A 22,753-nucleotide genomic window follows, 5' to 3' on the forward strand; every position below is an offset into this window, starting at 1 on the left:
GTTGAAGTGTATTCAACAATAAAAAACAAATAACAAATTGCCTTTTAGCTGCTCTCAATATCATGTTGTTTCCTGGCCCTTTTAGCAAAAGACCCAGGTTTTTGAACCAAGACAAACATGTTGTCTTACATGTCATTTATTCATTCTTTCCTATTTGCATGTACTTGTCCCTTTAATTATACACTCACACAGGAGTATGAGTGTATTGTATTAATGTGGAGACAGCATACTTAGTTTCAGGCTCCTGAATGAGGATGAGCTTGAGCAATGCAAGTGTGTGTAGAACATGGACAGTTTTCTGTAAAAATGCAATCAGACTCATTTGCTAAAACCATTGCTTCAGAAATTGTTATAGAAGTGAGAAAGGCACATTGAAAAATGCTATGAACAAACACAAGCTCTTCATAATGGAAGACAAAACACTACTTGATATGCAACAGCTAATGCAGACACATTATTACAATGTATTTTCATCAGCAGGAGGAAAAGAAAGAGAATGTCTTTTCTGGCAAGAAAAAGAGGAAAAAACACAACAAAAATACTTAGTGAACATGCAATTTGACTATGCAAGTGCAGCTGGAAAATAAGGAGGAAATTGGCAACAGCCAACATGGCTTTCACTATGAGCAAACCACGTCTGACAGATTTGGTGGTCTTCTCTGATGAGGTTACAGAGACAGTGGATGAGGAAAGGGTGAGTCATGGCATCTACCTGGACTCATGCAAAGCATTTGATGCTGTCCTGCACAACACCCTTGTCCCTAACTGGAGAGATAGGGATTTGACTAATGCAGCACTTAGTGGATAAGGAATTGGCTGGATGGTTGCACTCAAAAGTGATTAACAGTTAATATCCAAGATGAGACCAGTCACAAGGTCCCACAGGGGTCAGTACTGGGATCAATGCTGTTTAACATCTTTGTCAACAACAGTGGGATTGAGGGCACCCTCATTAAATCTGCCAGCAACACCAAGCTGTGTGGGGCAGTGGACATGCTGGAAGGAAGGAATGCTGGAAGGAGGTGGGTCCATGTGATGCTCAAAGTTCAACAAGGCCATGTACAAGCTCCTGCACCTGGACTGGGGTAATCCCAAGCAGAAATGTAGGCTGGGCAGAAAAGTGACTGAGAGCAGCTCTGAGGGGAAGGCCTTGGGGATATTAGCAAATGGAAACATCAGCATGACCTGGCAATGTGCACTTGCAGTCCAGAAAGCAAACTGCAACCTGGGCTGCATCAAAAGAAACTCAGCAGCAGATCGAAGCAGGTGATTCTGTCCTTCTACTCTGCCTGCAAAAGCCCCCACCTAGACCACTGCTTTCAGCGCTGGGGCCCCCAAATAAGAAGGATGTGGACCTGATGGAGTCCAGAGGAGAGCCATGAAAATGACGAGAGGGATGGACTTCCTCTCCTGTGAAGACAAGCTGATAGAGTTGGACCTGTAGAGCCTGGAGAAGGAAGACTACAGGGAAACCTCAGAGCAGCCTTCCAGTACATGCAGGGAACCCAACAGAAGGCTGGAAATAGACTTTTTACACAACCATGTAGTCATAGGACAAGGGGGAATGGTTTTAAACTAAAAGATAACAAATATAGGTTAGATAATAGGTAGAAATTCTTCAGTGAGAGTGCCAAGGCTGGAAGAGGCTGCCTAGAGACATTGTGCATACCCCATCCCCAGAAAGATGGAGGGGGCAAGGTTCAGTCCAGGCTTCATGAAACTTTGAGAAACCAGGTCTAGGTAAAAGGTGTCCCTGCCCACGGCAGGGCAGTTGGAACTAGATGATTTCAAAGGTCCCTTCCAACTCAAACCATTTTGTGATGATTCTATGACATTCTTATCTGCTCCTACGACCTAAGCAGACCTTTGAAAGATTAACTGAACAACAAAGCTGAAAATTATTTCTCTTATTACTGTCAGACACTGAAAAGCACTGTTCAACTGAGACTAATTTTTGATAATTTTGTAAAAGTGTAATTCCTACAAATGTTTCATATATATAATTTTTACAACCCAAGCATACAAAATGAGGAATTACTATATCCCATTAAAAGTCATGCAGAAATTAAACATTTGAGTGTATAGTTTACTTGTTTTAAGTCTGGAATAAGCTGCCACGCTAAGGCCTTGCAAACTCATAGCAGAAGTTTCATGCTGTATCTCCTCCTCAATCTCCTTCATACCTCTTTTTCAATGTTTAACATGCTGATAAGCATGAATGAAAATTTTGAGAAAAGCCGTAGTGTATCAAAGGGGATGAACCAGTTTAGAGTGAAGCTACCTGCACTTCTGCTTTTATACTTACCCAATATACTGTAATGGGTGGCTCTGATGTATAACAATCCTACACGTTGGACAGGTGTTGTTTTCCTCCAAATATTTCACTAGGCAGCTTCTACAGACTAATAAAAAAGACATTCACAATTAAAAAGGAATAAAAGTAGCATAACAGAAGTCTGCTTTTATACAGTCACAGAATGCATATTACTGAAATTTACATGAAGTTCATTTTTCTACATCGTAAGTGCATGATGTCCTATCTTGCAGAATACAGTTTCCAGTACCTTTCATAAATTTTCCTGATATAGGGAAAGGATGCACTAGAATTAAAGCACCACACCTACAAAAAACCTTAACACAGTACACAACACAAAATCTCACTTCAAAATTTACTAGAACGATTTCTAGCAGGTCAACATTCAGCTTGCATGGATGACATTACAGGAACGATTTGCCATTAAGATACTAAACAAAACATATTTGCTTTAACCATGGCACATACAGAACAAGTAAACTTTCAAAGTAAACTATACACCACTCTCCTCTCAAAAGTGCCCCAAAACAGTACTCATAAAATACACTACTGCATGATATCTTCACTCACTTGAAGTTATAGCTGAGAAGGTATGGAGAAAAGAAGGGAGGTTTTCTTGAAGTGCACTAGTTCATGTAGTCTTGGTATTAATGCACTTACCACACAAAAAAAAAGGATTTCTGTAACTCTAGTGCCATCTACCTCTCAAACAAGAAGACAGTACAATTACATAAACACCCATTGACTGAAAAAAAAAAGTAACAGTAAATGAAGTACTATAACTTTGCACTGTGTTTTGCATTTACACACCTAGGATGACAGCATTGTTGGTGGCAGAGGTAAGACAAAGCCTCATCTTGCACAGCAGCTTGTTCCAGCAGAGTGCCAGAACAGTAGATCCATTTGCAAAAGTGAAGACAAACTCCATTCCTACCAAGCCAATGAAAGAATCTGACAGAGAAAGCAGGGACAGGTATCCTGGAAAGAGTATAGGGATGTTGCTAACTTGGGCAGGGAAGTGTCATAAAGGTCAAATCACAGCTGAAGCTGAACTTGGCGAGGGATATGAAGCATTATAAAGGGTTTCTTTAAGTATGTCACAAAAAGAAGGCCAAACAATGTGTAACCCCCAGATAAACCTGACTGGCAAACCAGAGGTATTCAATTTTTCTGCCTCAGCCTTCTCTAGCAATTTCTCCTCCCACAGCTCTCGCACAGATGAACCGCAAAGGAGGCACTGGGGGTGTAAAATCCCTTCTACTGTGTGAAAAGATCAGATTTATGAGCACCTGGCAATGTGAATACACGTAAGTCTCTGGGACCTGATGAGATGTGTCCCAGGGTCTCAAATTGGCTGATGTAGCTGACAAGCCACTAACAACGATAGTCCTGACAGTCCGGTGAAATCTCCTGTGACTAGAAAAAAGGGAAACACTGCTTCCACTTTCAGGAAGTGGTAGAAAGGATGAGACCTGGAAATCAACAACATGTCTGCCTTAACTCTGTGCCTGGGAAGATCATGGACTACTAGAAGCTGTGCTGAGGCATGCGGAGGACAGTGAGATGACTCCAGACAGTCAGCACAGCTTCACCAAGGACTCTGAGCATCTTGATGCTGCTGAAGATGCCCCTGCCCATTGCAGTGGTGACGTATTATGTGACTTTAATAGTTACCTTCCAACCCAAAGTAATCTCTGATATCTAAAACATCATCCCATTTTAGTACATCTTCCAGCTTGGTAAACACTAACTCCTCCTAAAATGAACTGGTCACAAGTTAGCTAATGTTCTGGCAGGTTTCAGTCTGAGCACAGCATCCAAATAAATGCCACTAGATGGCTTATGAAGGGTGCTGCAGCCATCTAGGTTCTTTTTTTCTGGGGTCAGGTTGAGATTATAAACTCTCCTGAAACTAGAAGTCTTTGGAATAATGGACATGCAACATGGAAATCATTCTACGGTCTGAAACAATATTATTTCTAGAATTTTCCATTACTTTGGTTTTCCAGTATCTCTGATCTCTGTTCACCCAGACATACAGGCACTGATTGTGGACATGAACTTAGCTGTACATTTTCTGATTTCTTAAACACATCAGAGAGGTTTAATCAGAACAGGAACAGGCAAGGCTAATGCTCACTTTTTTATTTTAACAGTTTCACTTCTCTTGACTTTTTTCATTTCTGTATCTAGTTCAAGCTGACCTTTTATCATCCCGATGCACTCAGAAGATGATATGTTTCATAATGTTAGATTTTTCCCTTTCATAACATAGGACAGCTTTCACATGTAAACACTAAAATACTGACATTATAAACACAAAGTTTAACAAGACCTGCATACATCATCTAGCCTAGAAGTTTAATCAAGGAACAGATACAAACCAAAAAAAGACTTGACTTTTTTTTTAGTTACTACTAATGAAGTTTTAGCAATTGACTCAGTGGCCTGTCACCAACAAACTAAAACCACAGCAGAGAAATAAGTACGAGAAAAATTGTTTTCTCCTAATTCAGTTTTACAAAAATTCACTCTGTTCCTCCAGAGGACTGGCCTTGGTCCTCCAAATTACTTTCACTAAAGGACTCAAGAACTTCATTTACTAGTGAATGGCTAAAGATCAGTAAATTAGAGAAAAATTGAAAAGGGAAAAATGTGCAGTTCTGAGTAGAAGAGAATGAAAATTTCAAGTTGGTATAATTTAGAAGAGAATTCACTATATCAACAGAGAGGGTAATTTCATAATGCATTTTGCAAGGATGCTTCTCCAGGAACATACATTATTAGCATTATCTTACACATTACAAACAATGCCAACATGTATGAAGTTTTGTTAAAAAGACAGGACTCTGTGCCTCTTCTCAAAAACCTAATTCTACAGGGCACAGAGTGAAGTAGTATTCATAAAATATAAACTGTCAAAATAAGGGAGAAACAAGCCAAAGAAAACCCCAGAAAAAGCAGCAGGAAAAGGTAGTAAGGTGCATTTCCTGACTTTTGCAGCAAGCACTGTAGAGCTGTGGATCTATGCATTTCCTCCATAAGCAATATAAGAGATGGTGCAGATGATATCAGCTGAGGCGCATTTGTGAAGTTTTGCTCTATTTTTAAAGAACAATAAAAAATTACTTCTCTCTAGCTCTCTGTCAGCCATGTTAACTTGTTATGATACTCATTTTGGACACAGTCTTCTAACTAGCAACAGTAAAGAAATTTGGGCAAAACTAAGTAGAAGTCTAGCTCTGAAAACAATACTATGGAAATTGAGACAGGAAGCAAGAAGGCTCTGGAGAGAACTTAAAGCAGTCTTCCAAAAGTTTAAGGGCACTACGAGACAGAGATGAACTTTGTACAGGAGCATGTACTGACAGGACAAGGGGGAATGGCTTCAAACTGAAGGAAGATAGGTTCAGATTAGATATTAGAAAGAAATTATTTATTGTGAGGGTAAGTGGCACAGGTTGTCCAAAGAAGCTGTGGACATACCATCACTGGAAGCATTCAAGGCCAGGTTAGATAGGGCATTGAGCAACCTGATCCAGTAGATGCTGACCCTGCCCATGGCCAGGTCATTGAATATAGATTCTAGAACCATTCTCTGATTCTTGGAATCATAGAACAAACCCTTCTACTGTCCTAGATTCTATAAGGATATTCAGAATGACATGAAGTGTGACAAATGCAACAAATTCATCAAGGCTGATAAACAGAGCTTCTAAATGGAATATAATAAAAAACATAATGAACTGACAAATCATGAACATTGCCTTTCCCCTTTGTCAGATATAAAAGGTGAAGTCTGCCGACACTTTTTGTTTTATGGTAAAGACACAGTCATCAAATAACTGCCTTCCAAGAAAATTTAGGACTAAGTCATTAGGCTAATTAAACAACCTACTAGCTTTATCAGAATAAACATAAATATTGTGAAAGAACAATTTTAAAACAGAGGATGGGTTGCAAGGTTTTAAGTCATCCTTCGCTTACATGAAAATAGAAATTCACAGAGTAACTTATCAACAAACAACTACTTTATCACAGTGTTTTGGAATACAAGCTTATTTCTAGGATACAATACAACATACTTATTCTTTATTGATAAACTACTCTGTTTTCTGCAGAGGAACGGGAGAGAAAGAGACATCTGAAAGGCTCCAGGTGGAGAACATATGCTACATCAACTGTCACAGAAGAGAGAACTAGGTATTCCACATTCCTTTAGCAAGAAGGCACACTGCATTCTTGAATAGTTACATTGCCACTAATTGTATATGGCTTCAAGTTTATGCAGCACAGCTTTAATGTTCCCTCCATTTGCTTTGTTAAAAAAAGCAAATCATCTGTTAAAGAAAAGTAGTCTAGTAAAGCACATGCTTTTTGGCTGATGCAGAATTTGAAATTTCTACTGAAAACCATTACAATATATTTTAAACTTGCATATCAAGTTTAAAAAAAAAAAAAAAAAAAGCCAGAGACAAACAGAAACAAAGTCAGCAAGTTTAACTTAATTATACTTCTACTTACAGGTATGCAAGCATTCTGTTACAGTAGTAGCATCAATCAGGTATCCATTGCACAGACGACAGGTTATATGGGCATTAATGTCCCAAAGCTTAATCTTCCTTGTTAGCATCTTTGGTGTCTGTGGAAGAGACACATCATAAAATAACACAGCTGTAATCATTTGGGAATAAATTATTAACTTGTGTTAACCCAGCTTCAGACTTTTGTACAATGTACATGGATGTGTGGGCACAGTGGTGGCAGTAACTTTTATGTCACTTCACAGAAACTAAACAACGTAAACCCCACACTATTTTGCAAGTCAATACTGCAAGAGCATAGAAAATGGCCCTTCCAGTATGCGACTAGTAAGTTCCTTTACCAACCAACAGACTCAGATTTAAGGTGAAACCTACTATCCTGGTAACTTGAGTCATCATATTCAATCTAGTAATGATGGAAAACTCACAAAATATGGAGGAAGAAAATCCTCAAAGTAATTTCAGATTCAAAAGTACTTTGACAATTCAAAAGTCAAAGCAACTGTTCAGTTTAACCACACTTTTAAGAGTTTGCCTTGTGTCACTACGTTAAAGCATAATTTTGAATCTGTCTCGCAACAATGGGGCTGGAAAGTAAACCTTCTGAAATCCCTTTTATTTAAACAGAAGTAAACTGAAGACTACTTTACAGATTAAAATAATTTCATTGGCAGAGGAGCAGTTGGTAGTGCTGAAACTTGAACTAGACATTTTACCTTTCTTTTGAGCATAGGATGGCATAATCATCTTTAAAAGGAAAAAAAAATAGAAATCAAAAATGAAAAAGCTCATTTAACTTTTTTGCAGTAACCCCAACTGCTTAGAGAGAAAACACTACACAAAGCCCATGCCTTTACAAATAAACTGTTACATTTTAAACACAGCTGTCATTATTTTTTTCAAAACATTTTGAAAACTGTACTGTTACCAGAACTTGACCAGCATTCCACTCAATTAACAGAGCAGACTATACTTGCTTACCACCTACTATATTTGGTTCTCATACTGCAGAAGTCACCAAAGTTTTCCCTTAAAGTGATTTTACTGTCCCTGGCTCACAAATATTGGTTTTCATCTAGCTCAGTTTGGAAAACATTTCAGAATTTGAATGGTGACACATGTTCCCCAAGTTTCACACTGAACAAGTTTGATCTTAAATTTTGTCATATTTTTTTGTCTATGTTCAGTGAAGTGGCACTAAGGAAAAAGAACTATCAAACAGCAAACTTCCACACCAATCTGAACTATTCCAGTGCAGAGAAGTACCAAATGTGCCACTGTAAACTGTGGAGAAACACATCCAACACCCACCCATTTAAATCTGCATCGTCCTATACAAAAAAACTAGGAAGATTTCCAGTTCTCTTGGTTAAGAATTAAACAACGGGAGAAAAAAAAAAATCTGTATTATTTTATAGTATTTGAGATTTAGTTATAAATCTAGTAACCTCCCATCAAAGAAGAATAAAAGATCAGCTTGGTTTTGCAGTAGACAAAATAGGTGAGAAACATTTACTCAGAACCTGAATTACTTTCCTAATTGTAGAATTATTTTTAACCCTCTGAAAACCTGACGCACATTAAATCCTTTCAAGTTAGTGCATTGAAGTCATCAGTTAAATTCTACTACATGAGGTATGTTAAGTTTCTGTGGTGCTGAGGAAGAGCTATTCAACATCACTCTTCAAGAAGAGCTCAAGGGATGGCATCAAGCCACCAGTTAATTTGAAAGTGGGCACGCTAAAAAACACAATTCATGACAGACAAAAGGGAAATTAGCCTAAACAGATCCTGAAAAAGGCAGTATCAATACAATTAGTTGCTTGTCTAGGCAGGAATTCAGAAGGTGTTCAGGACAACTACAGGCAGAAACCCAAGCACTTCTAAGGAAGAAGAGCCAAAGAATTAACAGTGCAATCTGAAGCAAAGAAGTTTATTTTCTAGAAAAAAAAATCGGTTTTTCCTCCCAACAGTAGAGACAAATGCTGGCACTAGAAGAATCATCAACAAACAAACAAAAAAAAAATTCAGATCAGGTATAATATTATGAGAACAGTGACTGAACCATATAACAAAGGCAAAAATAATACAAGATAGCAATAAAGCCCACTGTGCTAGGGAAAGAAAAAAAAAAAAAAAAGGCAAAAAAAAAAAAAAAAAAAAAAAAAAAAGAGGATATCAAGAATAATACACACTTTTCCAACTTAATAGGAAAAAAAAAACATACACATTTTGGTACTGGAAAAATGAGCATCTTCTAGAATATCAAGAGCAAGCCTATCAAATCAACCTTATGAAAATTTCATACACCTTTGAAGGAAGACAGAAAGTCACTCTCATTAGATGTTTGAAGGACTGAAAATAAAAACTATTGGAAGAAGCAACAGAAAGGTAAGAGGTCTTTCCAGGGCAGTAGACACCTCAAAAGGTGATAAAACCTACAGGAGGAAATTTCTCCAGAAGACCTGTCCCATGCTGCCTTCTTGCAGCTACAAAACAGGAGAAGGATCTCTCCTCTGCTCATGCAGAGATCCAGACGTGGTTGCTTCAGCACACCTTGAATCTCCAATAAACAATGCAACTTTTAAGGTCTGTAAGCAAGCTATCAGTGTCAGACTTTATTTAAGCCAGCATATTCTACAATTGGGACCCACATCCTCCAGTCTTGGGGAAAAAATAACTCAAAATGCCTCTCTTGCTTTTCAAAACTGTTAACCTCTTACAACAAGAGGACTTATCAAAAAATTTTAAATTAATTAAAATAAAATTTTAAAAAGGCCAGACCACTTCAAATCTATTTAGAAAGGTAGAGAGAAGCTCGCAAAAAATGGCATATTACCAAGATGTCAGTTCAGTCAGATAACATAAATGCTCAGACTTTGCAGAAAACTTGAATTGCTTCCTAGAGGGAAATAGAAAAAAAAATTTAGCAGAACTAATGACACATATAAAGAAAAATAGAGACACTAATGTTACAACCTCATATAAGAAATTAAATTCACTAATCATAGCAACTAATTAAAAACATAAAGTAATTCCATATTATGTAAAGTAATTTCACATTTATCACCTGCTTGTTCTGTATCACTTCAGAAGGAAGTAAATAACACAATTGCAGATTTCATAATCAACTATTTTTTTTTCTCATTATTATTGCATTTGAAGATGAGACACAGTCATTCTAGGAAATACAAAGCTAAGCTACTATTCACAATGCTTAAGAAGAAACACTCCATGTGGATTGGTAGCTAATACAGCAAGTCTTTCACTTTCCTATCTGGAATACACTATTAGCTCAGAAGGGGTACAAGCACTACTCAAACCACACATTTGTTCTTGGGAAGGCAGCCCAAGATGCCCACGTTTCTACAGTCTAGTGCCAAACAAAAGTAATCACCACTTCTATTGTATAAGACAGCCAAGTTGTTATCATCCCACCAAAATCCATGCCAGTAATCTCACACGAACTGGAACCAAACAGCAAGACTACACAACATCCTAGACATCAAGTTTGACTAAGAATCACACAAGCTATTTTTCTATTTTCCAGACAAATCCAGGTCTCCCTTAAAGAACTTCCCTTTGAAAAAGGCATATTTTTTCAAATCTGAATTCCAGATGACCTTTTTCACAGAAAGAGGTCTTCCCATCTCTCAAACAGTTGAATGCTGAAACGAAAGCTAAAAATGAATTCATATGCCTCCAAAACAAGTAATCTAACCTTAAAAACAAAAATCAAGCAAATTTAAATACATATTCCCAAGAAACCATGCAGCTTAAAAGCACAGACAGATATCTGGATAACTCATTGAGCCACTTGGTCTGACCTCAGTTTACTCTGTGTTGAGGAGCTGCATTATAGAGAATATTCTAAGTTGGAAGAGACCCATGGAATTGTCAAGTCCAAATCCTGCCCTGCACAGGACATCCCTAATATCTCTCATGTGCCTGAGAGTATCGTCTGAATGCTTCTTGAACTCTGTCAGGCTTGGTGCTGTGACCACTTTGCTGGAGAGCCTGTTCCAGTGCCAAACCACCCTCTGAGGGAAGAACCTTCCCCCAATACCTAACCTAAATCTTCCCTGACACAGGTCATGCCATTCTCTCAGGTCCTATTACAGGTAACCACCTCACATGAAGGACATGATCTTTTTCTAACCTGAATCATCATATGAATTTACTACCTCTGCCTATCCATGCGTTAAACAAGCCGAACTTCTTACTATATTGACTGATCTCAAGCTGCTGATGACTGTTAGAAAATCACAGAAGACACTAATTCAATGAAGTTAGCGGGAGCTCAATATCTAAAACATCTAAAGCTGCTGTAAAAAGAAAACACACAGAATCAGGTTGACAATTAAGTCATGCACATCAGCTTGAACCAATAGTAGAAGTTTACTTTTCCAAAGCACAACCTAGACCGATACCTTCTTGCCTAAATATATATATATATTTATTTATTTATTTAAAAAAAAATCTGACCAATAATGTATCTCCCCATTGACACTTTTTTTTTTTTCCCCCCCACAGAGACCCACTAGACTGTGCAGGATTTAGTAGGAGTAGCAAGCCTCTAAAAGGGACCATCTACATTTGCCTTATTTTGTAATGTGACCTATCATGCACTGTAGAAGACATGCTCAAGAGCTTACGAATCTTTCACAGGATCACAATCAAGTTCAGAAGCAAAAGTTTCACAGAAAGGTACCATCCTATATAAAAACAGGTAAATTCAGAGGACAGACCAAACTCTAAACATTTACAGCATCATTTTCCAAACCTAATGGCTCATTTTAACACTGTGAACCTCAGGCTCCCACTAAACCCCCACAGCAGTCAGCAGACAAGAGAAAATACCATACCTTAATTTAGATTTTAGAAAGCCAAAGCCAAGAAAGGAAAATCTCTGTAAAACAGAAATTCTTTAGTTCTTCTAAATTAAATTGTTAGTTCTTATGAGATTTACCTGCTCAAATAGTAACCGATGACAGCAAGCAATCTCAAACTTTAAGAACTGTAGATAACATTGAAACTTTCAATCCACTGACTTAACCATAACACTTGATTAAAAATGTTCGTCTCCCTCAAAACCATGTTGCCAGAATAGTAAGAAGTCACTACTCAGTTCTATAATCACAAAACTCTACTCAACTCACCAACCAAAAAAAAAAAAACCAAAAAAACCCCAAACCCACAAAAAAAAAAAAAAAAAAAAAAATCCAGAACAAAACAAAAAACCAAAGCAAAGCAAAGCAAAACAAAACAAAAAAACCAAACACCCCCTCCTCCCCAAAACATAAACAAAAACCAACCTCAAAAAAGACACACAACACACCAAACTGAGCCTCAACTATTTTTACAGGAAATGTACAATTCATAAAAAGTGTCCCTTCATGTCACATAGGATAATGTTATGGATATAATGAAGTAACCTCTCCAGGCTTCTCTAATCCAACCTTGCATTCAAAGCAGGCCACTAACATAGAATTACAGTGGGCTGTTCTGTTTCACTCAGAAATTGTTCAACAATTAAGATTCCACAGCCTCTTTGGGCAACCTTTTCCAGTCCCCAACGACCCTCACGGGCAGAAAATGCTCCTACTGTCTCATAGGAACCTCCTTCATTGCAGCTTGAGTACAATGCCTCTCACCCTACAAGTGTGCACCTCCAAGAATAGTGCAGTATCCTCACCTTGATTTCTGTCCACAGGTTGTGTAGAAAATAGCAATAACATCTTCCCTAATTCTTAGCATCACTTTCTTTAGGAGTTTTGTAAACACTGCATGAAAAAGAGCAACACCAAAATCTTACTCAATAGCTGAAGAGCCACTCTTAACCCAAGTTGTTAGTACTTCATCCTGGTTATTGTTTTGGAGGCAGAACAAATCAGCATTGCACTGCTTTAGAGAAATAGGAAGCCCTCTAAAGTGCTTAAAAAGAATTGAGACATCCTGTTTTAAAAAGTTTAAAAAAGAAAATACTCACACCGATCTTTCTCTTACAAAGACAAAGCCTACTTTTCTAACATATGCCACCACATCTGCTTGACATGGATGGAAGACATGGTAGAAGAATTCCATTTTGAATACACAGTTTTCTTAACAGCTGCCAAGCAATGAATTATTCAAAAACAACATACCAACAATGGAGAGAGAAGAGACACTTTCTTTCAGTGCTGGAACATGAAACCCCAAACAAACACAGAAAATGTTCCAAACATTCAGCTAACATGAAAAAATATAATTTGCAAAAAAGATTAGTATTTCTTTATCTTTGATCCAACTGACATTATTTTAAACCACACTCCTGGCATGGTGTCAGCCTCTCACTGTCTGGATGTCTTACAAAACACCAAAAAGGGAGTGAGGGCATTTACAAAATCTGGACTATATTCTCAATTAAAAAAACAACCAAACAAACAAACCCACACACACACAAAGTCATGAGAGGCTGAAAGGGGACATGCACATTTCAGAAAGTCGATTTGCTTTGTTTCTGCTTCATCCCCTTCATCCACTAAGGCAGCGTTCTCTTTAAGATGATCAAGCAAAAAGTTAAGCAACATATTACAGGCCTCTCCACTAAAACTGATAAGACAAGCCTGCATATCTCAGCACAAGCTTTCACATTTCAGAGAGTTGTCACAATTGAAACTATTATTAATGCAAGATTACAGAGAGGATCAGCAGAGGGACTCCTCAGAAGTACAGCCTTATCATTTATATGGAAACCAGTCCAAAATATTTTGGCCTACATGAGGCATACCTCTTAAAACAGCATTTCTTTTCAGAGTCTGCCATCCAGAGACCTGAAAAGACAGAAAAATAGTCTGAAAGTTAACATCCAAAATTCCTCAAAATATAGCTGCCACAAAGAAATACTCTGCTCACTAAATTTACCTAAGTATTTAGGTATCTCTGTTAATTTAAGAGAACAGTAGGGCAGAAGCACTTGTAAGCAAGAAAAGGGGGAAAAAATTGATCCTTGGGAAAAATAAAGAAAAATAAGATTTAATATAGTCTCCTACTAGACAAGGAAAATTGCTCAAAAAAGAAGTTCTAAGAAGGCCTGTTATCATGTGATGGAAAAATAAAAAGAAATTAATTCTCTTCAAAAATGACAGGGAAAAATAACCAAATAAATATGCAGATTTCTTAAACAACAACCTACGGACTAGAAAGTCTGTAAGAAAAGAAAACATTTTGAATTGAAGATGCACATTTAGATGAGCAGCATTCTCAGTTTTCAAGCTATGTTTTCAAGTAATCTGCTCTTTGTATGTTAATTTTCAAAATACTTTCAGGGAAATAACTAGTATTTCCAGAATCTCTAGCTATTTACCAGAATAAAATTATATTTTTAATTATAAAAAAGAGGATCTTTACTCTTTGACTAAAGGTGATACAATCTTACATGAATAGGTAAATTTGACAGAAGAAGCAATTTTTCTTATTGATTCACACAGGGAAGATTCAGCTATCACAGTGACAGATAAAGAGTGCTACTAGTTCCATCTTCCTGCTCCAAAAAGTCAAAGGTGTATACTGTAGTTACTGATTTTGCTGTTATATTCCTAAGGGAATTACGAAAACAATGACAAAACAAGCTGTTAATGATAGCACTTGACAAAAACTTAAGAAAAATGCCAATAAAAATATCTTTGCAGTTCCACTGTGAACTTCTTTGATTGAATTCAAAATAAAAAATCACTATTAACTGAAAGCAGTGCAGAGTTGCAGGAGATACTCTTTTGTTGGAATCCACAAAAAAGATCCCCATTGAGGACACATAGCCCCTCACACAGCAGAATAAACTCCATAAGATTTTGTTATTTAAAAGATCTATTTTTCCAGCAAAATGTGGAGAACAGAGCAGTCACTCTGCGTCTAAATAAACCAGCTCAGAGGCTTATTACAACTCTAAAAGCACATCACAACATGAACTCGAGTACAAGTCTTCCAAAAGGCATTGTCATGAATCTTCCCTCACTACTGCTGGAAGAGGACAAGGTTGCACTTTGGTTCATGTGGAAAAAGGAAGTGGCACTCAATTTGTGAGGAAAAAAACCAATAACCAAATTGGTCCTAAATCATCACTATATTCTTCCAGTTCTAGTTATAGGGTGATAGTGATGCACTATGACAGCTAACAACAGGGAAATTCAGCTCCTTTTTAGATCTAGATGGATGCTGGAGACTGAGCAAGTGGATCATTGTACTGATTTAGTAATAAGTTAGAAGTGAGTATTAATATTTTCTTTAAAGGATTTCTTAAGTGCTGTGATTGTGATTAACAACTTGGCATATTATCAAACTGTAACTGTAGTTTGTACCACCTAGCTTTATGGTACAAGACAGGAAGTTATTCTTACCAGGTATAAATTCAGAACTGAAGAGAATGGCAGATTTACAAACCACTACAACTTTGCTCTGTTTTAACAGAATAAGCATACATATTTTTCTTTCACTGAAACTTAGCACAATAATGTTAATTAATTAAAAAACAGAAGGATAATGCTCACAGTGGGGAAACCCTGAGGAAAACAACTATAGCAAATAATAACAATTTAGCTGAATCATTTTGCTGAAAGGTACTAAAGTCATACAGCACCAAAAGCTGAATGACAACTGTACTGGAAGCAACAGGTACACCTCAACTCACAAGGACAGTGTACTTAAGGTGAAAGTCACAGCTCTAAGAACAAAGCACTACAATAATAGAACTTTGTTCAGATTCAAAACTAAGTGTGGAAAAGAAAAATTTCAAATTTGATGCTCATGATTATGTTGGCATACATCGGGCATAAGCACCGCACTTTTGTGAGATCACGAAAATCACGCATCTCACTCAGGAGACAAACCTAGATTTTCAATGAGCTGAATTAAAGTGCTGAAAAAGAAGTGTCCTTGCTATGGCAAACAGTTTTGTTATTCTCAAAGATGACCAAAAATATTGATAAATTAACATTTTGACCATTAATTTAAATATTAACATTAAATTCTTAAGTACTATTATATATGTTCAATTTTAATAGCTGCTTCTATCTTATTCCAAAAACTATACTAGCTGAACAGGCCTGGAAATACCTTATTCTCTAAAGACAGAATTAAAAAATGGCTCCTGATATTGTGAGCACAATCATGTAATGAGAGAATTAATGCAATTAGTTATCAGAACTAAGTCTAACTTACACTTCCATCACAATGCCAGTAAAGTGTTGTATGGTCATGAGGTCAGAGATTATGAAGAAATATAAGCAGAGAATTTGTCTTTTTCAACTACCTGGATTAAAACAAAAATAGTCTGTTATTCTAATCAGCTGCAACAGAATAGAAAGAAGTCTGAACAAACAGACCTCTGTTCCATATTTATTTAAAAGTAACTTATAAAAATAATATGGTGACCTGCAACAGATGAAGAGTAACAGTTAAATGAAATTAATCAAAAAGCCTCACCAGCTTAAAATAAAGTATTTTTCTCTTTTACGAGTTTTTGCATTGTAGGACAAGATGCTTATCAGTCAGACATTTACTTCAAGAGAAGTGGAGAAGCAGTCATAGTCCTACTTCCATTGCTAGGAATGTCAATACAGTCTGTACAGAGGGCTCTGAAGAGGGATGAGGATATTACCTCAGGTAAGCAACTTAAGATGCAGGACATGATTTCAACAGATGGGCAGACAAAGAAAACAGTACTGTGGTTGCTTTTGCTTCAGATACCAAAGTTTTTTATTTCAACTGTTGTCAGATGTATGTTGTTGAACTTTTATTTTGAAATAATATATAAGCAACTTATAAAACAGCATAGTGACTTCAAACATTAGCAGTGAGAAGTTTGGGCTGGGTTTAGCAAAATGGCATAACAGAAGATATTCTGTATTTTAAAATGAGTTCTAAAATATTGTAAGCTCCAATAAAACTCTTTTATGTTGTTTCATAAAAGAAATTACTAGAAACAAACCTTCTTGTTGAGCAGAAAGAAACAGATTGAAGATTTAAATTTGCTGTAGCAAGCTTAGTTATGAATACATGTGCAGATTTTTATGACTTAATTCAAGAGAATAATTACATGCTAAGGCAGAATATATATCCATGTACTTTTTTTAGTATTCCTCGCAAGTGGTTTTTCTCATTCCTGGGAATGTCCGAAAACCACCAGATGGCACCAGTACTCTACCTTCAATAAAGCAGCTAGCTGTATCTTATTAACTGAGCACAGAAAAAAACAGAACTGCTCTGAAACAGAAAGAAATACATTAAACCAACACATTCACCATCATTTTCATGATGGAGACTTCCAGATCCTGCTGTGTCCCTGGCAGCCATCCAGACTCACTTGGTCACCCCAACAGTCAGTTCCTCCCATCACCCCCTTAAGAGACACACACGCCTGTCCATGTTGGTGAGCTTGGCTGGTTTGTCAGTAGCATTCACTCAATTTACTATAATTGCTGGCACTATAAAGCACAGATTCAGCCAAGCACATCACTAAACCACGTCCTTTAGTGTCACATCTACACATCTTTTAAACACCTTCACAGTTCCAACACTGCCCTGGACAGCCTGGTTTGATGCCTGACAACTATTTCAGCACAGAAATATTTCTGAACATCCAGTCTAACTCTCACCTGGCATAGTTTGAGGCCATTTCCTCTTCTTATATCACTTGCTTCCTGGGAGAAGAGACTGATCCCCATCTAGGTTCAGCCTCCTCTCAGGTGGAGAGTGAGAGGGTCTACCCAAGGCTCCTTTTCTCCAGACTAAACAACCTCAGCTCTCTCAGCTGCTCTTCAACAGGACTTGTGCTCCAGACCCTTTCACCAGCTCCTTTCCCTTCTCTGGACATGCTCCAGCCCCTCAATGTCCTTCCTGTCATGATGGGCCCAGAACTGAACACAGAACTTGAGGTGTGGCCTCACCAGTGATGAGTACAGGGGGACAATCACTGCCCTGGTCCCGCTGGCCACACTGCTGCTGATACAGGCCAGGTGCCACTGGCCTTCTCAGCCACCTGGGCACACTCCTGGCTCATGTTCAGCTGCTGTCAACCAGCATCCCCAGGTCATTTTCTGCTGGAAAGTTTTCCAACTACTTTGCCCCTAACCTATAGCACTGCAATGGGGTTGTTTTGACCCAAGGGCAGGACATGGCACTGGGCCTTGTTCAGTTTCATATCACTGGTCTCAGCCTACCTATCCATCCTGTCCAGATAACGCTGTAGAGCCTTCCTGCCCTCCAGATCAACACTCCCCACCATTTTGGTGTCATCTGCAGGCTGACTGAAGCAGTACTTGATCCCCTGATACAGGTTGTTCATAAAAACATTAAATAGAAGCAGCCCAAATACTGAGCCCTTGGGAACACCACCTGTGACCAACGGCCAGCTGGATTTAATTCTATTTCCCACCAGTCTCTAGACTTGGCCATCCAGAGAGCTTTTTAACCCGCAAAGAGTGCACTTGTCCAAGCCCTAAGCAGTCAGTTTCTACAGGATACTGTGGGAAATGGTGCCAAAGGCTCTACTGAAGTTCATATAAACAAGATAATCCCTTCCCTCATTCACTAAGCGGGTCACCTTGTCACTGAAGGAGATCAGGTCAGTCAATCAAGATTAAAAACTAGGTCAATACAAGGCCTATATAAAAGTTATCAGAATGCATTTACCTTTCATGAAGTGATTAGGAAGAAAATCACCATGCCTTCCTACTCCAGGATAACATCCACATCTATTTTGTTTTTACGTATTCCATACTTCGGAAGCACAAGGTGGATGGGCATGCTGGGATATTTCACTGTTCCTTAATAAACCAGGAGCCTTCTTTAGCAGGAATAACTTTATAAGATGCAGAAAAGCTATGGAATTCTTCCCAGTAACTCATATTACTGCATGCTTGTGTCAGAGGTACTGCTTCCAAGAACAATGGTTACCAAACACATTCACAAACCCTGAGAACACAACTAAGCAAAAGGGAAGGTGATAGGAGAAGAAAATCTAGAGCAGTACTTAAAGCTCTAGACTATCACATTTTTCTCCCTGAAATACTCCCCAAGTCTAAGTTTATTTATTTCAAGTCCAGTTTAGAGAAAATCAAAAAAGGGGGAAAAATCCCAGAAAACCAACCACGGACAAAATCCACCTTATTTTGCACACAGCAAGTAAAAACATCCTTGATACAGACATATTAAAATTCCTAATTTATACAAGAGCATTACTATTGCCACAAGAATACTGGAGAAAATTTTTCAAAAACCAAAGCCTATGATCTTAGTTTTTAAGTGACTGTGTGAGTTGGTAACTGAAAAGGCTGTTTAGATTTTGTTATTTGGTTTTTTCATCTCTAGTCTTGGTTCTGGAACTAAATAAATACATGAAATGTTTTTTTTCTCCCTCCCTGCAACCAGCTGGCAACTCAAATAAACTCTATCTGAACATTTCTGTGTAAAATTTCCTATACATAGGAAGTATAACTTGATCTTCCCAATATTGCTACCCAAGAGGCTGATTCAGTGATGAGCTTTATGCTAGACAGATTTTTACTCTAGAAGTTCTTACTATTCACTAGACAATTCCCATTTCACATTCATGATCAAAAGACAAAGAGCTGACAAGTCAACCAAAGCATAAATAATGGGATATTTAGGCAACTTATTTGTAATTAAGTTTGCCATATTATTTTAGAGAACTTGGATCATGATTAATGGTAACGTAAACTATCAGGTAATACAAAACAAAGAAGTCTTCAAAAAAGAAAGAAGTGGTGTAATAACACCACAAAAACAAAGAAGTGGTGTGATTACACCACTTTCATGAAAATGCCCTTGAAAATCACCATGTAGTATTTATTTCTTTGATCTATTACATTCAAGAGAACCTGGCTCTTTTTTTGAGAAGACTTTAACTGGTTAAAGGTAAACTACTCAAGATATATTCACAACATTACTAATAGTTGCATTAAGGTGGCTTAAGAAAAGTTCACCCCAAAGCAAAACACACTCACTTTTACACACAGTTAATTCATTTAAATGTAAAATAAAAGACAGCACTGATAACACATGACATGTAAAAACTGACACAAATGTTTGAGATAAATTAGAAGCAACAATCAGGACACAGAAGCATTAAATCTACCCACCAACTCTTTATAAACATCACATATTTTCTTTTATGGTACAATGAGAGGCTGATCTATCTGGTACTTCTCCATCAAACATGTCCAGAGAAAATGAAACAGGCTCTGCAGTAAATTGTCAAAACAGCAAAGATGTTCAAAATGTATGTCTTACATGTCATTAGTGAAAGGCATAATGAAGAAAAGAAGGATTTCATTTAAGACAGGAGAAATAGCAATGAAGTTGAAGTCAAAGTGACTAAGTGACTCAAAATTAGGTCCCACACCCCTTCACACAAATTTTGGTAACATTTTATGGCATTTCAATCTGAAGAATGAAATGACGAACATAAAATACCACCCCCTCCCAGCTGTCACAGGAATTAACTTCCTTAGAATATTTGTAAGACATAAATACTATTAAAATGTTATGTATATCAAAAATAAATTTAAGTCCCCACACACAAAGTGATCACCACAAACAACAACAACAACAAGAACCACTCAATCCCAGTTTGCCAAATATCTTAAAAATCTCATTCACTAGACATGTATTTAATACCAGGGCTGAATACAATGACATTTTAATATAAGGTTTTATTTCAGTATTTTCTCTTATACATTGCTTAGATTTGGAGTCTTTATTAAAATTAATTGACTGCATTAGAATCCTGAACTGAAGGAACCTGTTAAATTTAGCTACAAAATGGTTGCAAAACTGATCCATCAAGGTGTTTGCAGCCAAAGAGATAAACAAATACCAAAATCATCAAAGTAAGTGTTCTTTAAATTTTCAATTGACAACAGATGCTTAAAAAGCACTAAATTAAGGAAGATACATTGAAAATCAAGTAAGTAACCATTATTCCTCTAATAAAATCGACTAAAGACAATAAATACCTATTTGTCATAAAAATGGCAACATCAGAGTTATTATACACAGTGTTTACTTTAAAAACACATCTACATCTTCACCTACCAATAACATCAGACTTCAAACAAGAAAAACATAATTCCTGCACTAAGATTCATATTTCATCTTCAATAAATATTGAGTTTCATTAGATTCATTGTAGATTTGAATTCATAGATGCCAAGACTTAACAGCATAAAAACCCCACATGGACAGATGCACAGTACCTTCTGTCCAAACATGTGAAAGCACAGGCTTCAAACATTGACAGTATTTACTGCAGCCATAATCAGATAGAGACTAATCCAGAATGTATCATGGGCCAACTTAAATAGCTACTATGCCTTAAATGCAATGTTGTAAGCCACTAAGTAAAGCATATTTTGAAATAAGGTTCGATTCTAGATGAACACATTAAGGAATAATGGCATGAAACTGGACCAAGTATCAGAACACTCCGAGTAAAAAAATCCCTCTGTCTTTCCTGCGTTCACCTATTGCATCCTGGTCTGAGACGACTATATGAATGTTACTTACAAGATAAGGAGAAAACAGAAGGAGTTATTTAAATTAAATATACACTGGAAAAAAAACACACGTGCAAACTATGTAAGAGTATATTAGGTGGGCTTTAGAAAAATGTTCCCAAATATCTGTAATACTCTTATATTTCAGATAATGTAGAAATGTAATAAGGCATTTTGTTTGTTTACTTAAAGACAGGGGGAGAGTAAAGTTAACTAAATAATCCAGACAGTGTTTCAGGCTTTACAGTTTCTCTAAGATGGTGCCTTTGATACAGCAAGGTCACAGCAAACACAGCAAAATGACAATAAAAGTGTTTTTTTCTTCTCATTATGCCAGCTGCAGAAAAACAAATGCAAATGATGTCATACTCTCAACTCTGACTTGCAGCACAACCATTCTTTAACCCCTCCCATAAAGACCACCTGTAACTTCTCCAAATCTTTATTATAGAAACCCGCTACAGAGTTTTGCTGCAGGACTACATCATGAGGAAAGAAAATGAAACTGCATTTAAAATGTACAAATGGGAATTCAACAGAGCAGAGAAATAAGCACCCTGCCTCTCTATAGGAAGCTGGAGACAGATTTTGGCATTAGCTGCCTTCAGCTCTGAAGGCAAAAGCAAACACAGTGCAAAGCAATTAAAGATTAAGGTTTTTCCTGATGTCAAGCAATGATGATTAAAAATTGTCTTACATTAATACGCATAAAGCACCAATACCAAATCAGAGCTGGCATTTTAAAAGGTTCTGTTTAGGAAGAGCAATGAGAGTGAAAAATAATGGAGATTGGAAGATTTTTGAAATAAGGAACAAGTACATACATACACACTAAATGCAACATCTTGGCCTACTTACTTGATTGCTTCCCACCTACCATCACTACTGTCAGCCCCAGTGCATTATTCCCCATATCCTTCCTCCTCCTCTTTTTCCACTGCCTCAACATTTCTTAGAGTCAGACAAGGGATAAATATTACATCTACCCAAGACACTGGAAGTGTTATTATGGAAGAGATCACATTCCCATAGTTCATCAATAGGAAGCTTTTCAAGTGGCAACAGATGGCAGGCATTTCTTATCAGAAATAAAACATTATAATGAATATAAAGTAATACATTATTTGAGAATTTTTTATAGGTACTTTCAGTTTTCTTTAAATAAGAGTGTTAATTTAAAAGTTACAGTAAGTGCAGTTGCAGTGCTTTTACTTGAGCTTGTGAGTCACAATACAGATTTCACTGTAAAATTATATGTTATCTTAAAATTGATATTCAAAATTTGTTAAAACTAATCCAAAGACTGCTGCTGTTACAAAAGAAAAAGGATTAAAAAAAAAAGG

General features: G+C 37.1%; 1 protein-coding gene across 10 annotated transcripts in view; it reads right to left on the reverse strand.

Moving 5' to 3' along the window:
- PCGF3 (polycomb group ring finger 3) overlaps positions 1-22,753 on the reverse strand; it is a 132,922-nt gene that overhangs the window by 91,169 nt on the left and 19,000 nt on the right. For 3 of the 10 annotated variants that reach the window (XR_005955447.1, XM_041471164.1, XM_041471154.1), the window contains 4 exons: positions 13,628-13,670; positions 9,698-9,760; positions 6,839-6,956; positions 2,306-2,402 (listed from right to left, as the gene is read on the reverse strand). Coding sequence is in view for 9 of the 10 variants with exons in the window: in XM_041471164.1 (XP_041327098.1) it covers positions 2,306-2,402; positions 6,839-6,947 (206 nt within the window). In the remaining variant the exon portion in view is untranslated. Of the gene's footprint in view, positions 1-2,305; positions 2,403-6,838; positions 6,957-9,697; positions 9,761-11,723; positions 11,768-12,553; positions 12,642-13,627; positions 13,671-22,753 lie in introns of all 10 variants that reach the window. The other 7 variants (XM_041471174.1, XM_041471191.1, XM_041471224.1 and 4 more) reach the window with 5 other exon arrangements.

This window comes from Pyrgilauda ruficollis, unplaced genomic scaffold (genome assembly GCF_017590135.1).
Source record: "Pyrgilauda ruficollis isolate IOZ18807 unplaced genomic scaffold, ASM1759013v1 scaffold106, whole genome shotgun sequence".
NCBI lineage: Eukaryota > Metazoa > Chordata > Aves > Passeriformes > Passeridae > Pyrgilauda > Pyrgilauda ruficollis.